The sequence below is a fragment of the Microtus pennsylvanicus genome, chromosome 4, assembly GCF_037038515.1.
Source record: "Microtus pennsylvanicus isolate mMicPen1 chromosome 4, mMicPen1.hap1, whole genome shotgun sequence".
NCBI classification, from domain to species: Eukaryota; Metazoa; Chordata; class Mammalia; order Rodentia; family Cricetidae; genus Microtus; species Microtus pennsylvanicus.
Window position 1 is genome coordinate 109,583,532 of NC_134582.1, and position 26,125 is coordinate 109,609,656.

The 26,125-nt window shown below is 39.9% G+C and overlaps 1 protein-coding gene across 2 annotated transcripts in view; it reads left to right on the plus strand.

Annotated features, from left to right (window-relative positions):
* The first annotated feature begins 1,954 nt into the window (after positions 1-1,954).
* Pou6f2 (POU class 6 homeobox 2) overlaps positions 1,955-26,125 on the plus strand; it is a 361,642-nt gene continuing 337,471 nt past the window's right edge. For both annotated transcript variants that reach the window (XM_075970147.1, XM_075970145.1), the window contains exon 1: positions 1,955-2,194. In XM_075970147.1, coding sequence (XP_075826262.1) covers positions 2,029-2,194 — 166 coding nt within the window. In that variant the 5' untranslated portion in view covers positions 1,955-2,028. The remainder of the gene's footprint in view (positions 2,195-26,125) is intronic.

Genomic DNA, 26,125 nt, shown 5'->3' on the forward strand with positions numbered 1-26,125 from the left:
AGAAATGTTTGTGGTTGCTATCTACAATAATCTGATGTTGACAGAGAGTAGTATTTTATTTAGTAATTAACAGTGTAAAGGGCCGAGGAGCTGTCATGTTGGTTCTTAGGCTAGGGAATGTGATGAAAGATGATATCTGCGATCGCATCCTTTCCACTTGTTTAGGATTGTCAGGATGAGAAATGTCAGCATTATGAAAGCTCAGCTCTGCTCTTGATATGATAAAACCCTTCAAAAGCCAGCCTTTCTCTCTCCCTCATCCCCCTCCTTCCTCGCTCTCTCTGCACTTGCTTTTTTTTATTTATCCTGTTTTGTTAGATGGCAGAAATATAATTCTTTTCTTTCTTCCTATTATAAGCCACCATTTTTGTTTTATTATATGTTTCACAACCCCTAATGCCCCACTGAAAATTACCTTGTTAAATGACAGTGTTTCAAAGCCATGAATCCTTTCCACCATTCCCTCAGAGGTTTGAAACAGTCAACAGACTGTAAAGAATAAATAATAAAAAAGTATTGATTATTTTGATGACTGTGAGATTCAATTAAGTATTAATTTTGCCCTCCAGTGGACCTATCAAGGTATTCAAAAGGGAGGATTCGGCTCAGCTAAATGCGTGCTGAGTGCTTCAGCCTTAAATAGGGAGAAAATGTGTTTACCTACAGTATTTGAAGAAGAAGTGCATTGATGCACAGAGTCCAATATTTAAGTGCTGTGCAAATTAAGCCCTGGTGACAGTGACATTGTTTTCAGTGGTATGAGTATTGACTAAAGAAGTGCATTTGATGACAGCTTAAACTATTTGTATTGATTAACATTTTCATAGATTATCATGTGTCATATCAAATTCACTTTTCAGGCATGAATACATTAAAAAAAAACCCACAGGCATACCACAACCAATGTGATGATGGGCAGGGGAGCATGCGGCCCCACCTGCTCCTGCACGTCACCTGTTTCCTGCTCAGGAACCATTTAGGCATGAACTTGACAATAAATAGCTCCCAGATCACGAAGGAAAAAGGCAGTTTTTGCTTTGCTTTGCTTCTGCATCTGATATCTGTGCCAAAGCCATCTTAGTTTGCAAGTGGACTAAAGGCTAGATTTGGGGGGTATTCCTCCTCATCGTAACATGCCCTTCTGAACGAGCTGAAGATAAAGCCGGGCTAAATTATTGGGGAGAAAAGTTTTGCCTTTTTTTTCTTTCTGGAGGTGATTCTTGATTTCTTTTTCTTTAATGCTCTGGGTGCATGATGCTCTAGGTAACTGAATTATTGAAAACAGTTTGTAAGTATTTTCCCACTTCCTTAAAAATGTAAGGCAATTACTGTATATTTTGTTGTGTACTGTTTGCTTTAAAATGTGCATTTGATTGGGGTCAGTCTCTGTCCCCAGTCTGGGACCCATGTAGGGTAGAAAACTTCTAAGTGTGCTCAGATTTTACATAAGAAATATCTCTTATTCCACTGAAAGCTTGTAGCGGTCTTTTTTTCCCCTGTCTCTTTTCTCTGCTCTTGGGATAGGGTTTAATTGCTTCTCCCCCAGGGAGAAGGCTTCTTAAAATAGTCCCGTTCCCTCCATAGGGTGCCCCTTCTAAAGAGGAACGTTGCTGGAGTACAAACCAGCACTTTCTTTTTTCCCCCCTTACTGCATTAAAGACAGAACAAGGTGTAAAAACATCCTTACAAAAGCACATCCCACAATTAAAGCCTTGTTGGTTAGGCTGCTTGCAAAGAAGTTTTTTTTTTTTTATCCCCCTCCTTCCTTTTCCCTCCGAAGCTCCTGAATCTCTCACATGCTAGTTGAGCTTTAATAGGGTGGGGAGTAATGGAGAACTCATCGAATCTGTAATAGCTCTTCACTTGACTGCAGCCAGCAATAACAGCAGGAGCAGGCAGAGATAAGAGAGAGGAGAGAGGGAGTGTGTGTGTGTGGAAGAGAGAGAGAGGGAGAGGGAGAGAGGACACGCTCTCTAAAGCTGCCACTTTTTTCCTCCCCTTCGCTCTTGCCCCCCATCCTAGGATCCAATGATAGCTGGACAAGTCAGTAAGCCCTTGCTGTCAGTGCGGAGTGAAATGAATGCGGAGTTGAGAGGTGAGGACAAGGCTGCTACTTCAGACAGCGAGCTGAATGAGCCCCTGCTTGCGCCCGTGGAATCAAATGACAGCGAGGACACTCCCAGCAAGCTCTTCGGTAAGTCTGTCTAGGTATTTCATTTCAGTCCTACCATGTTGTCCGGAAGAGCAAGCCAGCCACCACCACCCCAGCCCCCCTTTCCTCCTGCTTTCCATTCAATGTTTTTGTAAGTGCTAAAGAGGGGCTTCGCATCCTAGAGGGGCTGAGGGACCCGAGCCTCTTCAGCTGGCTGGGAGGGATGCCCTCCAAACTTTTTCACCAACAAGGAACTTCCTTACTGTCCATTTTGACTTGTCAAGTAGCGTTGCCGTGCCCAGGTTGCAAATTATTCGAACGAAATAGAAGGAAAGAATGAAATGAAAGAACGGAATGGTAATAATAATCAGGAAATCAGTTCCATTGCGAGAATTGGTTAACATTTATTGAATAAATATCGACTCGGTTTCGGGTTGCTTTGCAGCCTTTTGTTACAGGGAAGGAGAGTAAAGAGTTATTATCTGTAGTCAAAAGATGAGTGAGGAGAACTGAAAATGTCAATACAAATCGCTCTGTGCCAGGTAAACAAAGGTGGCTACAGGCATGGCTCTTTGAAACATGTTTTGTCGTCATCAGCTGAGTGAGTACTTCTGCTAAAAGGGTTGAGGCAGGAGAACCGTCCCCTACCCTTCTCCCTACCCCTCTCTCTTTAACATATTTTTGCCTCCCACCAACCGTGGCAACAGCCCAGGACCTTTTAGGAATCTGTTTCATAAACAAAATGACAACAAACAGAGAGCCACTTCAGCAGAGACATCTGTCATTCAAACAGATGACAGTCTGCAAGCCAACTCCAACCACTGTGATCTCTAATCAAGGGGAGCAGGCTGCTGAGGCACGTGCCGTTGTGATGGATGCTCTGAGACTTCTCTGCAGCACAAGTACTTTATGCTTCTGAGTGACATTAGGTTTTCAGAACAGCAGTCTCCGACACGCTTGCTCTTAATTATTTCCAAGTGTGTCTGTCTACACATCTGTATACAACTAACCTAGTATAACAGGCAGAGAACCGTTGGCTCTCTGATTAAAATAAAAACGGTCCTAAGCCTGAAGTTTAGAGTCAAACAACATCAATACATAAAATACTTGGTGAGGGATGCTGATTAATTTTAAAATCCGTTTTTATTTTTTTTATTTTTTGTAGAGAACAGACAGAGCTTCCTTGGCCAGTGGGTCAGCAGCTCTCAGCGGCTTCCATAGAAAACAGCTTTCTACTTATAAATGTTCAGGCAAACACTTTTATGTTTTGTATTCAGAAGGGAACCACAGAGAAACTTTGTTTTAAATTTTTCTTTTGGTAAAATGCTGATTTTCACCTAAGAACACAACTGATTTCAGTTTTCAGAAAATCCTATGGTTACTTTTAGTTCAAAAGGCTCCAGCTTCTGAAATCAAGCCTTCATGCCTGGCTTGGGAAGTCTTAGCATTTCACTCTGAGGAAGCTTTTAGCTGTAGTCTAAGTTCTTAGCTGTGTGAAAAGTTATGCCCTCAAACACTCATTTTCTTTTAAGAGGCTAGTGAGAAAAATCAGATAAAATTATCAATTGCAGGAAGGCAAAACCCATGTGCAGCGCTCTCTGCAACTGAGTGTATTGAGGAGGGCTTTAGTTTTCTAAAAGCTGCTGATCTCAACCTCAGCAAAGCAGCATATATTAAATTATTTGTCCCAAACATTTTATGTATTTTTCTTTTATCAAAAGTAAGAACATTTTGTCGACTTTGGTTTTTAGCCACAAGTTCTTTTCTGTCAGCTGACGTGATGAAGGGTTGATTGATTTAACGTGGCATTTATTTAGATTTTTCAGTGTTAAGAATTGCTTCACACTCTGCAGCCTACTTTTAATGTTCTTCATGTACAGTGAAGAAAACTTTGAAAGAACCAACGGGGCCAAAGAAATTTTATTTAAAGTTCCCTGAAAAGATTTTAAGTGGAGTCTTTCTGGGATGCCAGAGAATAAGGAGTCAGAGGTTAACCAGAAACTTACAGTGGACTTGGGAGGGCCCCTTCCCTGCATTTTGAGATTCTCAGTGTGTGACAGTGAGCCCAGCCAAGTCCCCACACTCTGCCTTGGGGTGTTTCTTGTTCACTAGATTGCCTTTCTTTTCTAGATTACTTTATAAACACAATATAAATCTTTCCCACTTTTCAATTAGGCAGAAAAGAAATCACTTGATTTAACAATCATGAAAACTTAAAACAAAAAAATGGAGACAATGCAAGACAGAAACGGTAGGACGTCGCCAGGGAGGAGAGCACTCACTGGTCTTGGGAGGGTGTCCTCGTTATTGGGATGATTGCACTCTCGCTTTTGAACAGTACTAAGCCTCAGAATTGGAAATTTTAGTTTGCACATCTGTCTGAAACTTTCTGAACTAATCATCTCCCCGTCTTTTCGGGAACTTTGATGACAAAGTTCGTGATGCAGGAATCTGCTGTTTTCTTTAGCATGTGAATGTTTGGATCTCCATGTTTTGTTTGTAGACATGGTTCTAATTGTGTTCTTTATTTGACATCAGAGAACTGTGTTGTTCGTAGGTAGTTGAGCTTTTCTGTAAACCAGGGTCATTCTGCTGTTTCTCTCTCAAGTCATCATGCCTCTACTCTCTACCACGTGGTTGAAGCCCGCGCTTCTTTTATGAAAGGACAAATTAGAATAATCCTGTGTATTTTAGTACGTTTAATGTCATGGAGAGACATTATCCAATAACAGGGCACCGGAAAAGCGTGCTTTTCCTATTGCACCTTAAATTTCAGTATAAATGGATTTCTTCAAACCTGATTCACCTGTCTGGGTCTCACTCAAATTAGTAGTCCAGAGGACAGGCCTGTTTCCCTCACAGTATGGCATCTCCAACCCCAAACTGCAGGGGAAAGGCTAATGCTGATGCCCTCTATGGATAAACAAAGGAAATTCCAGGAACCATCGGGCTTTTTATGCCTCTGCTTAAATTGCACCTCTGTACTTAACAGCATCCAAAGGGAAACATACTGTGCAGAATGTTTCGGGGCTCTGAGCCGCTCAGAATGCTAGGAGGAGGAACAGGAAGCCATATGCCAGCCTAAGTAGAAAGTTTAGAAAAGGGCCCTTGTGTTTTATGAAGTAATTACATCAGAGGTAACGTTTTGCTTAACTTGAACAGCCATGGAAACTAAAGTACACTTAAGAGAGATAAATCCACATTTCATTGAGAAACATGTGGTGAAGGAGTTCTCTGCAACATCATTAAGTGTACATTATTTATTCTTATAAAGCCTGCAGAAAACTCCCTCCATTTTCAGCTTCCAAGCATATTCTGCTAAATTCTGAGCCACAGGGACAGCAAGGGCGGATGGGGCACAGGCTGGCACGTGGGAGAATTGCCAGAGAAACTGGTGCTGTGTCACATACTGCTCTAGTTGCATGATGGTGACTGAGCCCCCCCCCCAATATAGGACTAGTGATGCACACACTGAAAACGGTACCCCAAACTAGCCTTTGGCAGGCAGTCTCCAAGGGAACAGGTTGCTGTGTTTCTCCGGTGACAGTTATATTGCTCATGTCAACGGGGTGTCTCACTTGGAGTTACGCCTATCAAGCCTTCATTGTCCCACGTTCAGCAGGCAGGATGCTAACATTCCAAAGGTGGTATCCACCGCTTGGGCAGGAAAATGGCTACAGAAAAGACGGAAGTATGGTGTATTCCTGGGAAAATATCTGTATTCTCCACCGAAGAAGTGAGACCTCCTAAAACATACCTGAAATATTTCCTCTGTACATATTTGAGGTATGGATGGTGATTATGGGCAGTGCTTCCCCTGGGACATTTCTTAGTGTTTCAAGTTAAACCTCATGGTTGCTTGCATTTAACTTCCAGCTAGCCTAGGTGACCGAGCTAGGACCAGTGGCTTGTTCTCCTGTTATATCACATGAGCGGGAGGCACAGCCCAGAACCTTGAACTGAAAGGGAAACTCACCCTTTATGAATGCTGTATGTGAAATAAAAAAAAAAAGTCTCTTTTTCCCCTATAACATAGTGCCTTTTTTTCCCCTGGCTTAACAAAAATCACGATGACACTCTCAAGAGTGAGCCGTCTCAATATCATTTATCTGTGAAGTCTTAGGAGAGGGTTGAAGGCTGGGTCAGTTATTTCTCCATGTTAGGAAACAGCACTTGTCTGTTTGTTTCCCTTTCTTTCTCCTGAGCTTTGTCCAAAAGCGCGCGTTGGAAAATTTTCTGTTTTTAAATTGCCATCCAGTTTGACTTGATTAGAATTTATGGCCATGGAGTCGTTTTCAATGACAAAAGGATAAAGGACTAAATTGTCTGTCACCCCTTGAGACAGTGGTCTCTGCAGGTCAGCAGCGAGGTCACTGCAGGACCTAGTGGGGGGCTGCTCTTCGGCAAGGCTGCCTCCTGCCTGTGTGTGCAAGTGGAGGCCTTCGTTATGGGGTCGCTGGCTTCATTACTTTATTTAAACGTCTCTCTCAAGGTTTCAATGCATTAGGTGCTTATAATACTGGGATAAAATATGCTGGAGTCAGTAATCAGCACATAGGGCTTAAGCCCCAGAGGGAGTTAGCTGGAAAATGAAGAGGAAAAGTCTCTAGAGAAATATATTCATTTGAAATATGGAACATGCTTCTACATTTCTAAAAGTTGTTATGCTATATCAATTGAAAATTCATGTTCTTTTTTCACTAAAGAATGTGTTTTGATAAAAAAATTAAAATACCACACACTTGTAAACCAATTAAATAATTTGAACAATATATTCTATGCAAAAACCACTAAACAGAAATCAATAGAAGTCTGTATTTATGTAAGGAAATGGATGCAGGATAAAGTGTGTGCCACAGTTTCCAGCTTAAAAGTCAAGCAGCCCCTTGCCCTGCTGCTCTCTGACTAACAGAGATGGAAATGCAAACTTAAATATTTTTTCTTACATTTCAGAAAATCTAAATCACTGAAGTAACTATTTTAAAAAGTCATTGAGAGGCTGTGTGTATTTAGACAACTTTACTTAGTGGCAATTTTCCTACCAGACTATCATTACGACACTGCATTGTATAAATCCACTTTAAGTAATATTAATATATAGACTTTGAAGCAAGAATAAATCCAGTAAGAAAGGTGCCCGTGTTCTGACTTCTCCCCAGATTGCCTCACTGAACTCTGCTCACTGCTAAGTGGCTCAGCACTGGAGCATGGTGAACAATGTGTGACCGACAATTCAGTGGGGACTTCTTAGGTCCTTCCTTTCCTGCCACTCACCACGCCTGTGGTGCTCTGGTCAGGCCAGTGCTGCGGAAGGGCAATAGTGCAGCGTTCAAGGACTCTGGGAGACAATACATCAGCCAGCCAAAGTGTGGATGTGCCTGTCCCTTTAGCTTCCATATTCTGTTAATGTTGTTAAATGGTTCCATAGGCAGACAAACATACGTTAAGGCATGTATGATCTGATTTATCTGCACTCTGTCCTCCTTTTAAATGATTCCATCTTAGCCTTTAGAAGGTCTTCCTGCTTCTGTCTTAAAGGTTACCTGGAGTTGGAGTGTTCTCATAGTTTGCCCAGCCTTGTCTCTGTCCTAATTAATGGAGAGGTACTTCTCAAGGCTCAGCCTTCAGTAGATTGCCTGCTGTCTTAATCACCTAGTTCAGTTATAGAATTGATGCTATTATTTTCAAAAATTGACCAAATAAAATATTCTCCACCTGAAAGCCGAGCTTTAGTAGGCTGTCTCAAGCAAAAAGTTGTGTGTTATCACACAGTAGACACCTCATTTGTGAGAGAGCTGGCATCTCTTTGGCGACCTTGCTGGTCTATGTTTTGGGATTAATAATACATCAGACATCACACGTTTAAAGGAAAGTAGCGGTGGAAAAAAAGTGGGGGAGCTCAGCTCTGCTCCTGGGCTACCCCTGATTACTCAGACCTTTCTTTGGAAGGCAAGGCAGCTTTAGGAGAAGGCTTGTTTACCCAAATCTGCACCTGGACCACTTAACTCACTTCTTGAGTTTCTTATGCTAAAGAGAAAGATAGCAAAGTGTTGAGACCCAACTGGCACCCTGTCAGGGGGTAATCTGTATAACATTTCCTGCTGTCAGGTTAATAAATTTTTAAAAAATATCCAAAGGCAGAGGTAGCTATGGCAAGCTCATAGTAACCGTCGCCTTTCTCGCCGGAATCATTTAATATCCACCATGGCTCTGGAGTTTCCTTGTTTGTTGTTTTCCTAGGTTCTGTACTTTGCTGGTATTTTTGTTCAACTGTTTATGCTACTTCTTACTTTTAAAATGCTTACCCTTTGAAATTTCTTTTGCATTTCTCTTAGAAATCTGAATATAATTTATTTTAATTTTTGTGGCATTCTGCAACCGGACACGCATGGCCTTGTGCTCCACCCAACCCAGATGAAGCTTTAAGCCACCCAGTACAGAATTTATTTTGGGGAAATATCTTCCTGTAATGATTACATTAAAAATCTATTCATGAAAGAATATTTAGGTCTCAGCAGTAAGCAGGCATAAGGCAATGTCTGGTTAATAACACATAAACCAGTTCTTAATCTTGAAGTGTAAACTCCAATCAGAGCTAGGTTTCATAAAGCTATAAAACTGTGTAGCCTTGTCTAGAGGTTTACTCAATGTAATGTCCTGATTTATGAGGCAGATGAAGCCTTTCTTAGTGATTTCAGGGGTCAGAAAAACATAACACTAAATTCCTTTTCATTTAAGAAAGCATGTCCTCAGAGAAAGGGAAATCAACTTTGTTTTATAAGTATTCAAAGACAAATGTCTAATATGAACACTCAAGATGCACGGCTCGAAGGGTCTCTAAAGCTGCTACTACTTTACTTATTTTATTTTTTCCTAGTGTATTTTATGTCTGTCTATGTTTTATTTCAGAATCTTAAAGAAAGACCTTGTTTAGCCCCCCAGATTCTGCCCTTTGTTTTAGGGTGCTTACACTTGAACACATGATAGGATATACTATGTATTTTACACTAAAATGCTAACCATCGGGAGCTAACACCATGTAAGTACTTTTTGGAGAGCTGTGCTACCATCAAAACTGTTTGAAGGGGAGAAGTGATCTGAGTGCATTAACAGAGATGAGGAAACGGCATCACACAGAACTTGAAAACTTTCAAAGTTTTTTTGTGCTGTGAGAAATAAGACTCTGTAATGAAAGTTGCTATATTAAGATGCTCAAAAGCCTTTTGATAAAATAACTCTGATAAAATTTGTTAGTTTGTCCTGAAAATGAGGTAAACCATAAAGGTGTTTTCAGGAGACCTGTGTACTAATGATACACAGAAAAAAATCACCAATTTAATCAGTTTGTCCTCATGAGTCTTTAGGTAGTAACATTTCCTTATACTTTTCTATCAAATATTAGCCAATAAAGAGTTTTCCCTATTGAAATACTTCCAAGATATTTTGTTTATTGCTTTTAATTTTGTCCAACTAAAGAGGAGGGAGAACAACCCAATTATGACAAAAGTTTGTTAAAGGCAAGAAATCAGAAAAATGTTTGTGTCCATCTAAAATATGAGGTGTGTTTTCCTCTTGGTTTTCATATTTATTCTTATACTACTTCATATTGTCCACCAAATATGTAGTACTATGTATTTTCTGTCACCATGATGATAAAAGCCAATTTACAATACTAAATATTCTTTCAGTTCATATCTTTCATGCATCACTTGAATGTACTTCTGCATGTTAAAATAGTAGATGTTACATAAATTGAATCAAACAAGTTTGCCGGTAAAGGACAACTAAATATACTGCTTTGGGCTCTCATGGGCTCTATTCCAGGCCCAGTGTCCTTCTGATCCTGACTTACAGGTAGTGGGGGAGACAGTGGGATTCCCCAGAAATCGTGCGGTTTCATTCAGTAAAGCAATCTAATAGTTTGCTGTATAAAGAACATCTGGGCTTTGAAAACACAACCCACCCAAGCTCAGGTTATGCTTATGTCTAAATTATGGAAACAGACACGTATTACTTGTGGATATACATCTATCACAATGTAAGTGTTTATCATTATTGTAATCAGCAAAGAGAAATTTGTTCAATAGTAAGTAAAGTGTTCCGCAAGAATTCCAAATACCTGAATAAACAGTTGGTATGTGTTGGGCTTGTGATGCACAAGAAATATTGTCATTTTAATCATTTTCTATTGAGTTAGTTTGGTAAAACTCATCTCTGTTTGCAGCTTTTGATGGCCACATGTAGTGATTTTTCTCTTACTCCTGGTATAGCAAGATTTACTTTTGCAAATTAATGGTTTTCAGTAATGCACTGAAGACAAGAATCACCCCTGTCAGAGGAGAAGAAAGGCGAAAGGATTAATTTGATTTAAAAATGCAAACATTTGAAGCTGTTTAAAAAGCATGAAAGTATTACTGCAGAGTCACTTATTGCCAAAATCAACCAAGGGTAGAAGAGAATATAAAAAAAATCAAATAAGAAAATCTGCACCCCGGTATTTAATTATGAATGTAAGGACCAGGAGTGAAGGGTTGAACTTCCCTTTGTGAGAGCTGGTGTCTCTTTCCCTAATACACCCATTTCATTTACCAAAATTTCAAAAGATAGAAATGTATAAAAAGGAAATGATATGCAAAGGAAGCTGCATGAAGGACATGTTGTATGTTACTGACATTTCAATGAATCCATCTAGTGCTGCCAATGGACGACAGTGTAATCAGTGAGTGGGTAGATAGGTAAGGCAAGGGTCCTCTCGATTCTGTGACAAGACTTCCACAGACTTGAGAGGAAGTGCACATCTGTGTCTGGGTTTTGGATGGCTGATTTTGTGCAGAGTATTGAGACTAAGGCAAATTTGAATTTTAAACTAACTTAAGGAATTATCAAAAATTTCTGGTAGACTGGTCTATGCTTTAGTTTGAAATGTTTAGCTCTCCCCTTATAGTTTGTAGTCATAGTAATTTCCCACTGAACCACCTGGAATCTACAAGGAACCAAAAAATTCCTCAAAAAGTTACGTATCGTGGTTTGATGGGCTTAATATCTGCAACTGATTGCTGGAAATAAAAATGATGAGGAAAGGAAGTAGTGATCTGAGAGCTTGCTGAGGCTCACTGAGAGCCTTGAGATGGGTGGACAGGCTTAGAAATGGGGCCACACGTCTTGTGATCAGTGGTGTATCAATATGGTTTATAATGACATAATAACCTGAACCCTGTAGCAGTTTATGGTTCTTTTGAGAATTCTTATGGATTCTTAGAGTGAGGGAGCTCAGAGGAAAGATCTTGAAAGCTTTCATGAAATCTGGCCGTGTGTCAGGGAACTCCGATGACGGTGATTTAGCTGCTGAGGAATCCCATCGACCGGGAACGTCATTAAATTTTTAAGGTAAAACAAACCACAGAGCAATTGGTAGACGTGAAGGGTACCGAGTACCCAAAGTGCCCACGGAAATTGGAAAGGGAAGCTTCTGAGAGGAGAGGCAAAACGCAGTGAGGCCATCGTCGACCCCAGCGTCCTGTTTAAAACAGCACGCAGTGAGAACCGTGTTCTGGACACTGGAAGCATGTCGGGTATCTGCGTGTGTGTGTGTGTGTGTGTGTGTGTGTGTGTGTGTGTGTATTTCCTTCATGGGATCTGTCAGAATTGATTGCTGCTCTTTCATTTTCCCTGGCTATTTTTAGTCAATGATAAATAAAGAACCAGAATTGTGAATCTGGCACCAGTGAGATATCGCACCAGAAACAGCAGGGAAGAGCCAAGATGAATAACTTTACATCCGTGGACGCGCATAGACCTCGGGCCTCTTAACATTTGTAATCCCGCTAATTTCTATGGGCTTTTAAAAATACACTTCCACATGAGCTCTCAAAACCCATAAACGTGTGGCATGTAAAGTAAATTGTTTGTCACTTGCCGTCGGCCTGCCATATTTATTGTCAGGAGAAATGGACATTAGTTGGAAAAGCAGTTGTTAAAGGCCAAACAATTTTTAAAGATGCCAAAGCTGCGCGAGGGCTTTCCTTTTTCTAACAACGAGCCACCCCTTCAGACATCAAAAGACAAGATAATAAGACACTTCAAGCGCAATTCAAGATTATATTCAACATCTAAAGGCTCGTCTCTTGTCAGTTTGCATTTACCCTCCGAGGGATGGAGCATTTCTATCATCTTTCTGTCAAGAGGAGTCTGGCAGAAGAAGCAAGGGCTCTTATTTCACACACTTAGGGGTTTTCTTTCTTTTTATTTTTTTTTATCAAATAGCCCACACTCACTTGGATTCAGCCAAAATGGAGGGATAATTCCAGGAAGGTCATAACAAGTACAAAAATCTCATATTGATTTGTATGATTAGAAGGCATTAGAACCACACACTCACGCCAGGTTCTCGGAGGTTATGTCAGTTATTCGGTCCTACGCTTGTGCAGTCTGGAAAAAAAAGATGACTAAAAATTTCAAAGGAGACAACTGAAAGCTGAAATTGTCTTAATGTACTGTGCTCGAACATTTAACAAGTGAACATAAAAATAATTTAATGCTTTAACTTCACAATATTTTCAATTAGCTTGTTCTTCGTGGCATACTTCATGCAGTGTACACAGAAAATACGCTCCTGTTTACCAGCTGAAAGAAATGCTTTTCTCAAATTATTTTTAAATACTTTCAAAAATTGATTCCATGTCCTTAATTTGTGGATAACAGGTGACGACATTTTCAGTATAAGTGTAATTACAAGGCTATCTTGCAGTGATTAGCAATGTTTGATAAACATTTTCCACTCTGGGATGATAATGCGGCTGCATTTATCACCTCGTGCCATCCTTTCCAGAGATGTTACTAAAGAAATAATAGCAGAGTTTGTTATGATTATCCTCTACCTAAAAAATCACACTTGCTCTCCGAGAGTCACACAGCCACACAGAGAAGGATTCTAGGCCTTTCGTTTGTCCGGTTTTGTTTTGGGTGTTGGTGGGGACACACCTACAGAAGTTAGAAGAGCCACAGTTTCTTCTCAAAGCAATTGATGAAAATAAAACCATGATATCCTGGGATTGTTTCTATATTGAATCGCTGAAATTACTTTTCTTAGGAATTTTCATCAATTCCCTGTGTCTCTGCTTCTGATATTTCTCTCCTGGTTGTGGAGTGTTTTGAGTCTGGTTTTCTTCTGAACTACGTTCTCACATCAATGCAAACTGAGTTTCCGCAATCTCTCTCTCTCTCTCTCTCTCTCTCTCTCTCTCTCTCTCTCTCTCTCTCTCTCTGTGTGTGTGTGTGTGTTTGTGTGCTTGTTTGTGTATACATAATGTACAGTGTCATTACAGTGTGTTATGGAAGTGAATATACCTGATTCTGCCATATTCCTTCTATTTATTATATGATTCTATTTCTACTCTGCACTGTACAGTTTATGGATCAACATTTGGCAATGAACCAGTTACCTCAGTAAACACATACCAGGTGCCTTCTCTGTGGCGGGTGTTCTGTTGGGTGCTGGAGAGGGCATGGAGAATACAACAGATAGTAGGAGTGACCTCGTTCCACATTCGGACATGGATTCGTATGCAAAAATGAATAGAGCATGGTTGAATAATCTACATTTCTGGTATTTCTTTAGGAAGTATTGATCTTTAAAGTTAAACATTTCTGAAGTTGTTAGTTGTTCAGAAGCCTTGACATTCAGGAAATGTTTTTATCCCAAAAATATTATAAAAGAAAAAAAAGGATTTTTATGTGATCCACAGAAAAGTACATTGGTAATGCTTTGCTATTGTGTCTGGGGCACAGGGACAAAAACTCTGCTTTGCAAAGAGTTTCTTAGTTGTGTCCAAAGGGAAAATAAGCTAGAATTATATTTTGTTGTTTTTCCTACCTCTGTTCTCTTTCCTAAACTCTTGTCACTTACCACTTAACACAATGCTCAAGCTTGTTAAGTCCAGTCTTGAATTTGGGTTTGACTCTGGCTCTGCCATCTATTTCAGCAAGATCCATGACACACTTAAGCTTTTACTTTCTCACCCCTGATTGGAGGGTTTGATGAAATGTTCTGCACAAGGCAGTGCTGGAGTTAAAACGATCGCCATGGATAGAGAGCTCTGAAGAGTTTCCAGCATGTGATTACCACAATTAGTTAAACTGAAAACAAATTCACCATTTCCAGAAATCAATTGATCAATTTATTTTAGCACTAAATGTGATACAAGCAGCAGCCACAGTTCTGAGAGAGCTGGAATGATCTGTACCTCCTCATGAAGAAGCATCAGTTCTCAGAGCTCCGTTGGCCGAAGGAGTCTTCTGGGGATCTTTTTCTCATGATGACAATAGCTTCCCTTCTTTAGAAACATTAGCAACTGCTTTTTCCAAAGACTCATCCAGGAAGAAATCCAAAAATGGATGCTAGAAGATTCTACAAAAGATATAAATCACTGCCTGCATCCTGTAGAGCATATGGGTGTGGGAGAAAGGGTGGGAAAGGGACAGTTGATAAACACATAAATATTTGTCCTGTTCTAAGTTAAAAATGTGGACGGCTGTAATTCTTTCATATAATGAAATCTGTAAAATAATGCTGGTGTTGAGAAGCAATATGAAACAGGAAACCTATGGAAGGAGGTAACACTTCTCTAGCTGGTGGTTTGGTCTCATTCTCCAGGAGCTATATTCTTTTGGGGGGATTCCTTCCTTAGGTCAAGTGCTGACTTTTTTCTGTCTTGAACATATTTTGTTCAAATTTGGTATATAATGTTTGTACATAGTGAGATGTTCTGAGCTCTTTCATAGACTAAGGAGTTTGAGTTCTTACTGCGTGTGTTCTCTAACACGATAGTTAAACTAACAGGCTGGTAAGTTAGGAAGATTAGGACAATATTAAACATTGTCTATGAAGACTATGCAAGGAAGGGCTATTCCTGCAAGAGGGATATTTAGTGAATGTGAGTCCCTTTTCCCACTGGTAAACTAATGTGTTTTTCTGAGTCTGAGAATGAACAGTTATCCTGCTGACAGCCCCTGAAAGTATTTGAAACAGATTTTAATGATTTGACAATATCATTTATTCTCCACGAGCAAATTCTTCAAATATTTTTTGAAAACAAAAAACCAAAAGTAATATGGAACCTTAGTAAGACCTTTTGTTGCAAGACTTGAACATTCTTGTTGGAAGTCATATTTGGGGAAAGAAGCATCACTACCTTTCTGAGAATGCAGATTTAGTTTGAGAGTATAAAAATTTAGTGCCTTTTAGGCACACAAATTGGCCAGGGTAAGAAGGTTCTATTGTTGTTATTGTCCCCATATCAACTTGGTTTTAATTAAATATCCATGCCACTACATATTTCTTAGAAATTATTGACACTTTTAGGTCAATTTATTTCCTTATATGTCAATCTCTCTCTCTCTCTCTCTCTCTCTCTCTCTCTCTCTCTCTCTCTCTCTTTCTCTCTCATATCTACACATATATGTATATATGTGTGTGATGGAGAGACAGACAGAGAACATATTTCCATATATGTCAACCCCTCTCTCTCTCTCTATATATATATATATATATATATATATATATGTGTGTGTGTGTGTGTGTGTGTGTGTGTGTCTATATATGAGACATGTAGATAACACATGCTTTCAAATTTAATTAATGTACAAATCATGTTAATATCAAGTAGACAGACAAGCTTTTTCTCTTTCTGCCTCTTATTCTCTCTTTTGAGACAGATTTTCACATAGTCCAGACTAACCTTGAACTCACTAAATAGCCAAGGGTAATATTAAATTAAACTTTATTTTAAAATTCTTTACTATTATTATTATTATTATTACATGTGTGTTAGTATGAGTGGGTAGGGATTTTGTACACAACATATGCATTGAGGGCAGAGATAACTTCTGGGAGTTGGGTACCTCCTACCATGGGCTAGATAGAACTCAGGGCATCAGGCTTCAGAAGAAGTAAGTGTTTTTACCCTTTGAGCTGTCTTGCCAGTCCAAATTTTATCTTAACTACTTCAATCTAAACGTCAGTCCTAAGATGAATTATTTCTTCTAGGCAAGGCTTTAAACAAACAAACAATAAACAAATTTCTCTGCCTTTATAGTCCAAGGAGGCTTATAAAACATTTTTCTTTAAGGTCTTTTAAGGTCTTTAACATTCCTCAAGAAGAGCAGACTGGAAGAGCTGTGCCTGAGTAGGGAGACGTTGATTAAAGAGAAGAGAGTTTCAGTTGCGAGGGACCTGCTTTTGTGATCTTTTGTGCACTGTGGTAGCTCTGGTTAATAATGTATTGTATGTTTGAAAGTTGTCAAAACAGTAGACGTTTAATGTTCTTCACATATGAACATAAATAAAGTGGCAGGTGTATTAATGAGCCCAATTAATACTTGAAGAATGTGCATTCATGTCCAACATCACATGCATCTTGTAGATATACACGACTACTATTTACCAATTAAAAAGAACGTATTAAATGCAGGAGAATTACCTCAGTGGTTAGAGCACTGGCTACTCTAAGAGAGGACCTGAGTTGGGGTCTGAGCACTGACATGGTGGTTTGCTCCCATTTGTAACCCCGGTTTCAGGGAATCTGATATCCTTCCTTGCCCTCCTTGGGCACCAGTCATGCATGTGGTAGACGCAGAACACTCAAACACATAAAGCTAAAACATATTAGAATATTAAGCCTTCAACTGTAGCTTATCTTCACTTAAAGCATTACAACCCTTTTGCTCACTACAGAGCTTGCTTTAATATTTCTTGTGGATGAAACAATAATTTTATACATTTTTTTCAGAGAATACCATGGCCCTACTCTTCTGATCTTTCAGAGATGCATCTTTTCCTATCAGGTGTCATCATTTTAGAGAAAAATCTATAGAATCTATAGCAGGACATTCTTAGCCAATGTTACATCACTTCAGTGAAATAAAAGGGGCCAGGTGTGCATACACATTTACTATCTTCTGTTGTTATCTATTTTAAACTTATGGCAAGGACTTTTCCCCCAAAGTAATATTTATTGAATGTTCCCCAGCCTGCTCTCTTTCCTTTCTGATGGTAAAAATATTTTGATCAAGCTTCTTGGTTTCCCACACGAAAGCTCATCCTGCCTTCCCTTGTGTTATGGCTGTTCTCTCATTTTTCCCCACTTTTTTTGCAGTCACTCTCAGGGTTTGCCTGGTATTATAATGACTTGTGCATTTGTCTGCCTCCCTTGCTGGGTAGCAAGCCCCTAGAGGATAGATAATAGATCTTGCATATATTAAGTGCCAGATAAATGTTTTTTGAATTGAACCACTTCTGAATTGGATGTTTCTGGACATGATCCACACTTGGTAAATACTTACTGAATATTAAGGGAAAATAGACTCTACCCACAGGAGTCTACTATCCTACCTAGGGACATATGTAAGAAAGGAGGTCAGAGAGAATAACAAAGCCAAGATAAAGAAACGAGTATCCACATGCCAACAATTATTTATTTAGTATGTTTGTGATAAGCGTTGTACAAGGTTTGCATAATAGAGTGGTAACTAAGACAGAATTTGTCCCCGTTCTCATGGATTTTTACAGATAATAAACAATGCAGGTGCTAAATAATGCTTGCCTAGAAATTTAATAATCTACCATTTCAAGAGAATTGATGAGAAAATATGTGGATACCGTTTTGGAAAATCACTTCTCTCCCATTAAATAGATCCTTCATAGGATACTCACTCAATGTCCTTTTTCCCCTAAACAAAGAGAAGTAAGTCCCTCAAAGTAATCGAAGATGCTAGCTGTCTCCTTGGAAGGGAATTCTTCAGCTGAGTGGCCCAAGAACCACAAAACAGTTAGTGTTAGTGATCTAGATGGTAGAGACTTAAGAGATATTAACTGAACATCAGAAATTAACATTATACATTGTTGTGCTGACTCTCCAAATTAACAGCTCATAGAGGGACATTTATTGTGCTCATACACCTTCATCATGGGTGGGTATAGAATAGACAAGGAGCTTCTGTTTCACTTGGTGTCATCTGATGGAATCCAACGGCCAGGTGGGGGCTGAACAATCTGAAGGCTGATTGTTTCAGTTCCTGGTCATTGGGGCTGGAGCCTGGCTGGAATTTTAGCTGGAATCATTAGCCAGGACATTTATTTGGCTTCTTCTTGTGATCTGGGTTTCCTTACAGTGTTGTGACTGGGTTCCCAGGGAAAGCACTGATCAAGAGAAGAGTGGGCAGATGTGAGGCTGGAAATGGCAGGTGGAATCTGCCTTTCCTGAACTCCAGTTTTCAACCTGGCCTTGGAAATCAACAGCATCACTTGCACTATTATATTCTCTTCATTAGAATCAAGTCATTAGGGCAGACCAGAGGTGGGGGGGGAAAGAGAGAGAGAGAGAGAGAGAGAGAGAGAGAGAGAGAGAGAGAGAAAGAGAGAGAGAGAGAGGAAAGGAGGAGGAGAGGAGAGGAAGAGGGAGAGAGGAGGAGAGGGAGAGAGGGAGAGAGAGAGATAGGAGGAGGAGGAGGAGAGGAGAGGAAGAGGAAGAAAGGGAGAGAGAGAATTCCACATTTTGTCAGGAATGATGTCACATTTATATATGAGTTTTGAAACCATTACAAAGTTCCTCTCACTTCTGTATATCATTCCTTTTCTCTTTGAGAAACTAAACTACGTAAACGCACTTGGGAGGCAATGCCCCACTATCAGTTAACAAATACTGTAATGGGTCTGAGGATGTTGTTTGAGACAAGGTTAATGGGATGATGTCTACAGCATTCACTGAGGACAGCTTAATATTTTTTTTTAAATAGTTGTGTTTAGTTCTTTTGAAAGTTAACTTTCTTTTCACCTCTTTTATTTTCTTTGGAATGATTAAGGAGCATACTTTAGATTTTGGAAACTGGGCCTCTACCCTATAAACATGAAAAAAATAAAAGCAGTCTGGTGTTAAGAGTCAGGGGCAGATGGAAGATAGATTCTGGGAGCCCACTATGGCTATACTTATGACAGACCATTGGTTATAGCAAATGAAAATAGATTTCCCAAACCTAACATATTAAGTTCAATACATTTCTCTTTAGTAATAACTGACAGAAATTTAAGTTATAATATACCATCTCTGAGCTTTTATATCCACCACTGGGCAGTCTAAAGAAGAATGGGCCAGCAAAAGAAGGTTGATGTGCTTGATGCTATTTTGTGTCATCATTGTTTATAAGAAAATTATCTGTGCCATAATTTTCTTAAAGTGTTTGAAATTAGATTCTACATTTCAAGATTGTTTTGCTTCAGATTTTTCTACTGGTTGTATCTAGGAGACTCGTGCTTCAAGTATCTGGAATCTTTATAAAAGTCTATTTTGTTTCTTTCTCTTCTTTTTTATTAATTAAAAAATTAATTTATTTCTCCAGCCCGATTTTCCCTTCTCTCCCCCCTCTCTTCCCAGTCACTTCCCTCAACCTCTCCTCTCCCCCCACCCTCCATCCATTCCTCTTCCTTTCTCTTGAAAATAAAGCAGGCCTCCCATGTATCAATCAACCATGGCATAACAAGTTGCAGTAAATCTAGGCACCTCCTCTCTTATAAAGGCTGGATAAGAGGTAAGCCAGACCCAAAAAGAGGAACATTGGATGTACTCACTCATATTTGGTTTCTAAGCATAAATAAAGGACATTGAGCTTATAATTCATGTTCCTAGAGAAGCTAAGTAAGAAGGTGAATCCAAAGACAAACACATAGGCATCCTCTAAATATTAACCTTCATCAGGCGATGAAAGGAGACAGAGACAGAGACCCACATGGGAGCACCGGACAGAAATCTCAAGGTCCAAATCAGGAGCAGAATGAGACGGAGCACGAGCAAGGAACTCAGGACCGCGAGGGGTGCACCCACACACTGAGACAATGGGGATGTTCTATCGGGAACTCACCAAGGTCAGCTGGCCTAGGTCTGAAAAAGCATGGGATAAACCCGGTCTAGCTGAACATAGCGGACAATGAGGAATACTGAGATCTCAAGAACAATCGCAGTGGGTTTTTTGATCCTACTGCACGTACTGGCTTTGTGGGAGCCTAGGCAGTTTGGATGCTCACCTTACGAGACCTGGATAGAGGTGGGCAGTCCTTGGGCTTCCCACAGGTCAGGGAACCCTGATTGCTCTTTGAGCTGATGAGGGAGGGTGACTTGATCGGGGGAGGGGGAGGGAAATGGGAAGCGGTTGCGGGGAGGAGGCAGAAATCCTTAATAAATAAATAAATTAAAAAAAATTTAAAAAAAGGCTGGATAAGTCAACCTGTGGGACTAGACATCCAAACATCAGGGAGGAGTTGCTCCACACACCACTCACACAGCCTCAATTGATGCAAAAGCAAGAGGATTTTTATTCTGTCATGAGAGGGCCCTTCAGGTTCGGGATATGAAGGACATCTGATAGCTGTTACAGCCCATCTTTTAAAGCAAAAAGCCACAGACACAAGGGGGGAAACCTGTAGGTTGTTTTCCAACTTATTGAATTGGCTTATTCAAAGGGTTACTAGCAATGATTGGTCTATTCCAGGGCAGGAGAATAGTTGCTTGGTCAGGTGGTAAGGGAGCATCTCTGTGGTCTTCCTGATCTTGTTCTAGTGACTAAATCAATACACCAGGAACTGAGTCAACATCTGTGGGTTGTATTTGCCTCAATTCCCACAATGAAGTTATGTTTGAAGATTATTCACAAGGACACAGGAGGATGAGCAGTCCAGCATGTGCATGTGGGCGACTGTCCCGTTTTTAAGAGAGAGTGAATGTAAGGTTTTAGAAAAATGTCTTAGGGTTGAGGGGGCTTACAAGTGCATTTAGAGCCTTTCAAACCCAGTAGGAGGCAAGGGTCCCAAAAGCAGACAACATAGTCAGAGGCAACCCCTGCTCCCACTATTAGGAGTCCCACAAAAATACCAAGGCTCACAACTGTAAGGTATGTGCAAAGTGCCTAAGGAAGTCCCATGGAAGATCTCTGATCTCTGGTTGGTGGTTCAGTTTCTTTAACCTACTATGAACCCAGATTAGTTGATTCTGTGTGTTTTCTTTCGGTGTCCTTGGCCCCTTTGTTTCTTACAATTCTTTTTTCTGCTCAAGATTCCCTGAGCTCTGCCTAATTTTGGTCATGGGTCTCTGCATCAGTTGCTGGGTGAAGCCTTCCCTCATGTCAATTGAACTAGGCAACAATCTATGAGAATATCATTAGGAATCATTTCATTTTTTTTTTTTGCTAGTCACGTTTAGTTCTATTCTAGGTCTCTGGGTCCTGGCCCTTCAGGCAGTGTCAGAACTGGGCTCCCTCTCATGGTCTGGGTCTGATACTGGACCAATCATCTGTTGGCTACTCCCAAAATTTATGCACCGCCTTTACCCCAGCTCACTTTGTAGGCAGGGCAAATTGTAGGTCAAAGGTTATGTGGCTGGGCTGTTTCTAAATGGATCATAATTTCTGGAAAGAATAACCATTACAGGAGATTCTTAGATGTTAACCTGAGCAGTGTAAAGTGTTTCCCAGCTTGTTGGGGGAAAGTCGGGAGCAAAGGCTTGCATGAGGAATGTAAAATGAGTAGTGGTTACTTACGGAGTCAGCACATTGTAACTTTGCTTAATTGCCATGCATGGTGATCACATACATCGATTGCTCACAGGTTCTACTAACTGGAAACAACTGGTCCTGAACACGGAGTTCCTTTGCTACTGTGAAAGGTCTAACTCACAGGCATTCTTTCTTGTTCGGTGTCCCCCAAGGTCTGCAGCGCCCCTCTGGGTGCCTTTCATACCCAATACTGACAGGGAAGGTCCCCAAGACAGAAAGGCAGTAGCTCACCAGGAAAACACGCTGAGGTCGGTATTGTAATCATTCTTCATGTTCCCAACTGTGAAGTACAACTCCAGTGCCAAGAGAGGAGGAGAGACAGACCAGGCTGGGAGACTGGGGAGGTGTGTGGAATCTTAGGCAGATAAGATATGTTTTATTCAATGGCACACAGGCCCTTAGACAGGCACACAGCAGCATAGACCATTTAAACACAGGTGGGAATAAACGCCACACACACACACACACACACACACACACACACACACACACACACACAAAAGACTAAGCCACACAGGCCTACAGACAGACACAAATATAGGCAGGCTAGTAAAGGTGAAGAAGACAGGTCCTCTGACTTCAAGTATGTATATTCAAGTACTCTGCCTCCCCCCAAAAGTCATTACACAGCAGACTAATCAAGGCTTTCTTTGGGGTTCTGCAGACACTTGCCATCAACCATCATTTTCTGACTTATAACATCCTCAGATGCTTGACATTGGTCGTCTTGCCTCATGCCAGATCTCCATATCAGCACTGTCATGTTATACTAAACATAAGCTGGCCCATAAGGACTCTGATACTGATATGGCAAGTGCAAAAAATATGCAATATGAAATTCTACCCTGCAGAACTATTTCCTTAAGTCCACTGAGAAGAGCTTCATGATAAAGTAGCTCTGCGAGTGAGTCCACAAGCTAAGCTTCACTGTGTGCAGCCTTCGGTGGGAAAGTAGTGGTTCTGACTGGATAACTATTTTAACATATTGTTACTCTGAGCGACTTCATGAAGCAGATATTTGCCGGGATTTGACTGTTTAACGTCAGCAAATACAGTTTTCAGAATTATGATCATTCTTTGCTCCACCAACTCAAACTTCACAGTAGCTTCTGAGTGATCTCAGAGTAAATTTCAAACATGTACAATGTTTCCACGATCCACAGAACTTCAAGCTATTCTCTCTACATATCTAGATTCCGTTAACCTAGACCTATGCATCCTTGTAGCATTCACCGTCAACACGACATAGCCTAGAACTGTCTGAAAAAGAGACTCAGTTGAGCAATTTTCATTATCAGGTTGGGTGTGTCTGTCAGAGACTGTCTTAATTGATCATTGTGGTAGGCGGACCAAGATCATTATGGATACCATTTAATGGGAAAATGGTCTTGGTCTCACAAGAAAGCAAAGTGAGCATGAGCCTGGGCAAGGAGCAAGCTTCATCCTTCTTTGGTTTCTGTTTTAAGTTCCTGCCCTGGCCACACCAATAACAACCAAACTGCAACGATATGTTATGCTATCATTTTGTAACATGCCTCTCTCCATGTTCAGGTGGGTTTTCTCTCTCTCTTTTCTCTTTTTTTAAAAATTGATTTTTATTGAACTCTACATTTTTCTCTGCTCCACTCCCTGCCTCTCCCCTCTCCTTCAACCCTCCCCTAAAGTCCGCATGCTCCCAATTTATTCAGGTGATCTTTTCTTTTCCTACTTCCCATACTTAGATCTATATATGTCTCTCTTAGTGTCCTATTATTGTCTAACTCTGGGATTGTGATTTGTGGCATGGTTTTCTTTGCTTTATGTTTAAAAACCACTTATGGGTGAGTATATGTGATAATTGTCTTTCTGTGTCTGGGTTACTCCACACAAAATGATGTTTTCTAGCTCCATCTACTTGCCTGCAAAATTCAAGATGTCATTATTTTTTTCTGCTGTGTAGTACTCCATTGTGTAAATGTATCAGATTTTCCTTTTCCATTCTTCAGTTGAGGGACATTTAGGTTGTTTCCAGGTTCTGGCTATGACAAACAATGCTGCTGTGAACATAGTTGAGCACATGTCCTTGTGGCACTATTGAGCATCCTTTGGATATATATCCAAAAGTGGTATTACTGGGTCTTGAGGAAGGTTGTTTCCCAATTTTCTGAGAAATCGCCACACTGTACCATCCAAAGGGACTGTACCAGCTTGCACTCCCACCAGCAATGCAGAAGTGTTCCCTTTACCCCACAACCTCTCCAGTATAAGTTGTCATTAGTGATTGTGATCTTGGCCATTCTTACAGATGTAAGATAGAATCTCAGAGTTGTTTTGATTTGCATTTCTCTGATGTCTAAGGATATTGAACATTTCCTTACATGTCTTTCAGCCATTTTAGATTTCTCTGATGAGAGTTCTCTGTTTAAGTCTGTACTCCATTTTTTTTATTGGATGATATGTTTTTTTGATGACCAATTTCTTGAGTTCGTTGTAAATTTTGGAGATCAGCCCTCTGTCTGATGTGGGGTTAGTGAAGATCTTTTCCCATTCTGTAGGCTGTCATTTTGTTTTGTTGACTGTGTTTTTTGCTTTACAGAAGCTTTTTAGTTTCAGGAGGTCCCATTTATTAATTGTTTCTCTCAGTGTCTGTGCTGCTAGGTTATATTTAGGAAGTGGTCTCCTGTGCCAATGCGTTCAAGTGTACTTCCCATTCATACTTCTATAAGGTTCAGTGTGGCAGGCTTTATGTTGAGGTCTTTGATCCATTTGCACTTGAGTTTTGTGCATGGTGATAGATGTGGGTCTATTTTCATTTTTCTACATGTTGATATCCAGTTATGTCAGCACCATTTGTTAAATATGCTTTCTTTTTTCAATTTTATATGTTTTGCTTCTTTGTCAAAAATCGGGTGTTCGAAGGTGTGTGGATTAATATCTGGGTCTTTGATTTGGTTCTGTTGGTTCTCCTGTCTGTTCTTGTGCCAATACCAGGCTGTTTTCAGTACTGTAGTTCTGTAGTAGAGTTTGAAGTCAGGGATTGTGATGTCTCCAGTTCTTTTATTGTACAGGATTGTTTTAGCTATCTGGGTTTTTTGCTTTTCCATATGAAGTTGAGTACTGTTCTTTTGAGGTCTGTGAAGAATTTTGCTGGGATTTTGATAGCATTGCATTGAATCTGTAGATTGCTTTGGTAAGATTACCATTTTTACTATGTTAATTCTACCCACCCAAGAGCATGGGAGATCTTTCCACTTTCTGGTGTCTCCTTCAATTTCTTTCTTCAAGGTTCTTGTCATACAAGTCTTCCACTTGTTTGGTTAGAGTTACTCGGAGATATTTTATGCTATTTGTGGCTATTGTGAAGGGTGATGTTTCTCTGATTTCTTTCTCAGCCCTTTTATCATCTGTTTATATGAGGGCTACTGATTTTTTTGAGTTAATCTTGAATCCTGCTACATTACTGAAAGTGTTTATGAGTTGAAGAAGTTCCTTGGTAGAATTTTTGGGGTCGCTTATGTAAACTATCATATCATCATCAAATAATGAGAGTTTGACTTCTTCTTTTCTGATTTGTATCCCTTTGATCTCCTTTTGGTGTCTTATTGCTCTAGCTAGGACCTCAAGAACTATCTTGAATAGATTGGAGAGAGTGGACAACCTTTGCTTGTTCCTGCTTTCAGTGGAATTTCTGGGAGTATCTCTCTGTTTAGTTTTATGTTAGCTGTTGGCTTGCTGTATATTGCCTTTATTATGTTTAGGTATGTTCTTTGTATCCATGCTCTTTCCAAGTCTTTTATCATGAAGGGATGTTGTATTTTGTCCAAAGCTTTTTTAGTGTCTAATGAGACGATCATGTAGTTTTTATTTTTCAGTTTGTTTATATGGTGAATTGTGCCAAACCCAATTTCTATCTTAAATGTTTGGGTTTAGAAAATATGAGGGGTGAGAAGTAGTAACTCTTTAATTTTGTTTTTGGTTACTAATTATAATGAATAATTTTTATGTGACATTTGGCAATTTAAAAAAATTCTTTTATTGAGAAATCTTTGTCTTTGTTTTATATGCATTTTCAATCGAAATGGATACTTACTACTATTTTTCCAATATTTTATAAACACCAGTGTACTACTAAACAGAAACTGATAAAAACATTGTCAAAAGTATGGTGCTGAAATGTTTCTTTTATTAAATAAGTATATAGATAAACCAGTAACTAGAACCAACTACTGGCTTATGAATGGCAGAATTTTACTGTATTGAGCCCGGCTCGAGTTCCAGAAATCTGCATATGCAGAGCATGTGTTCTGACTCAGAGACACACCCAGCCTGATAATTGCTTCAGTCTAAACAGAGAGGATATGCTATATTCAGGCCAGGAAAACTGGAAAAAGTTTAACA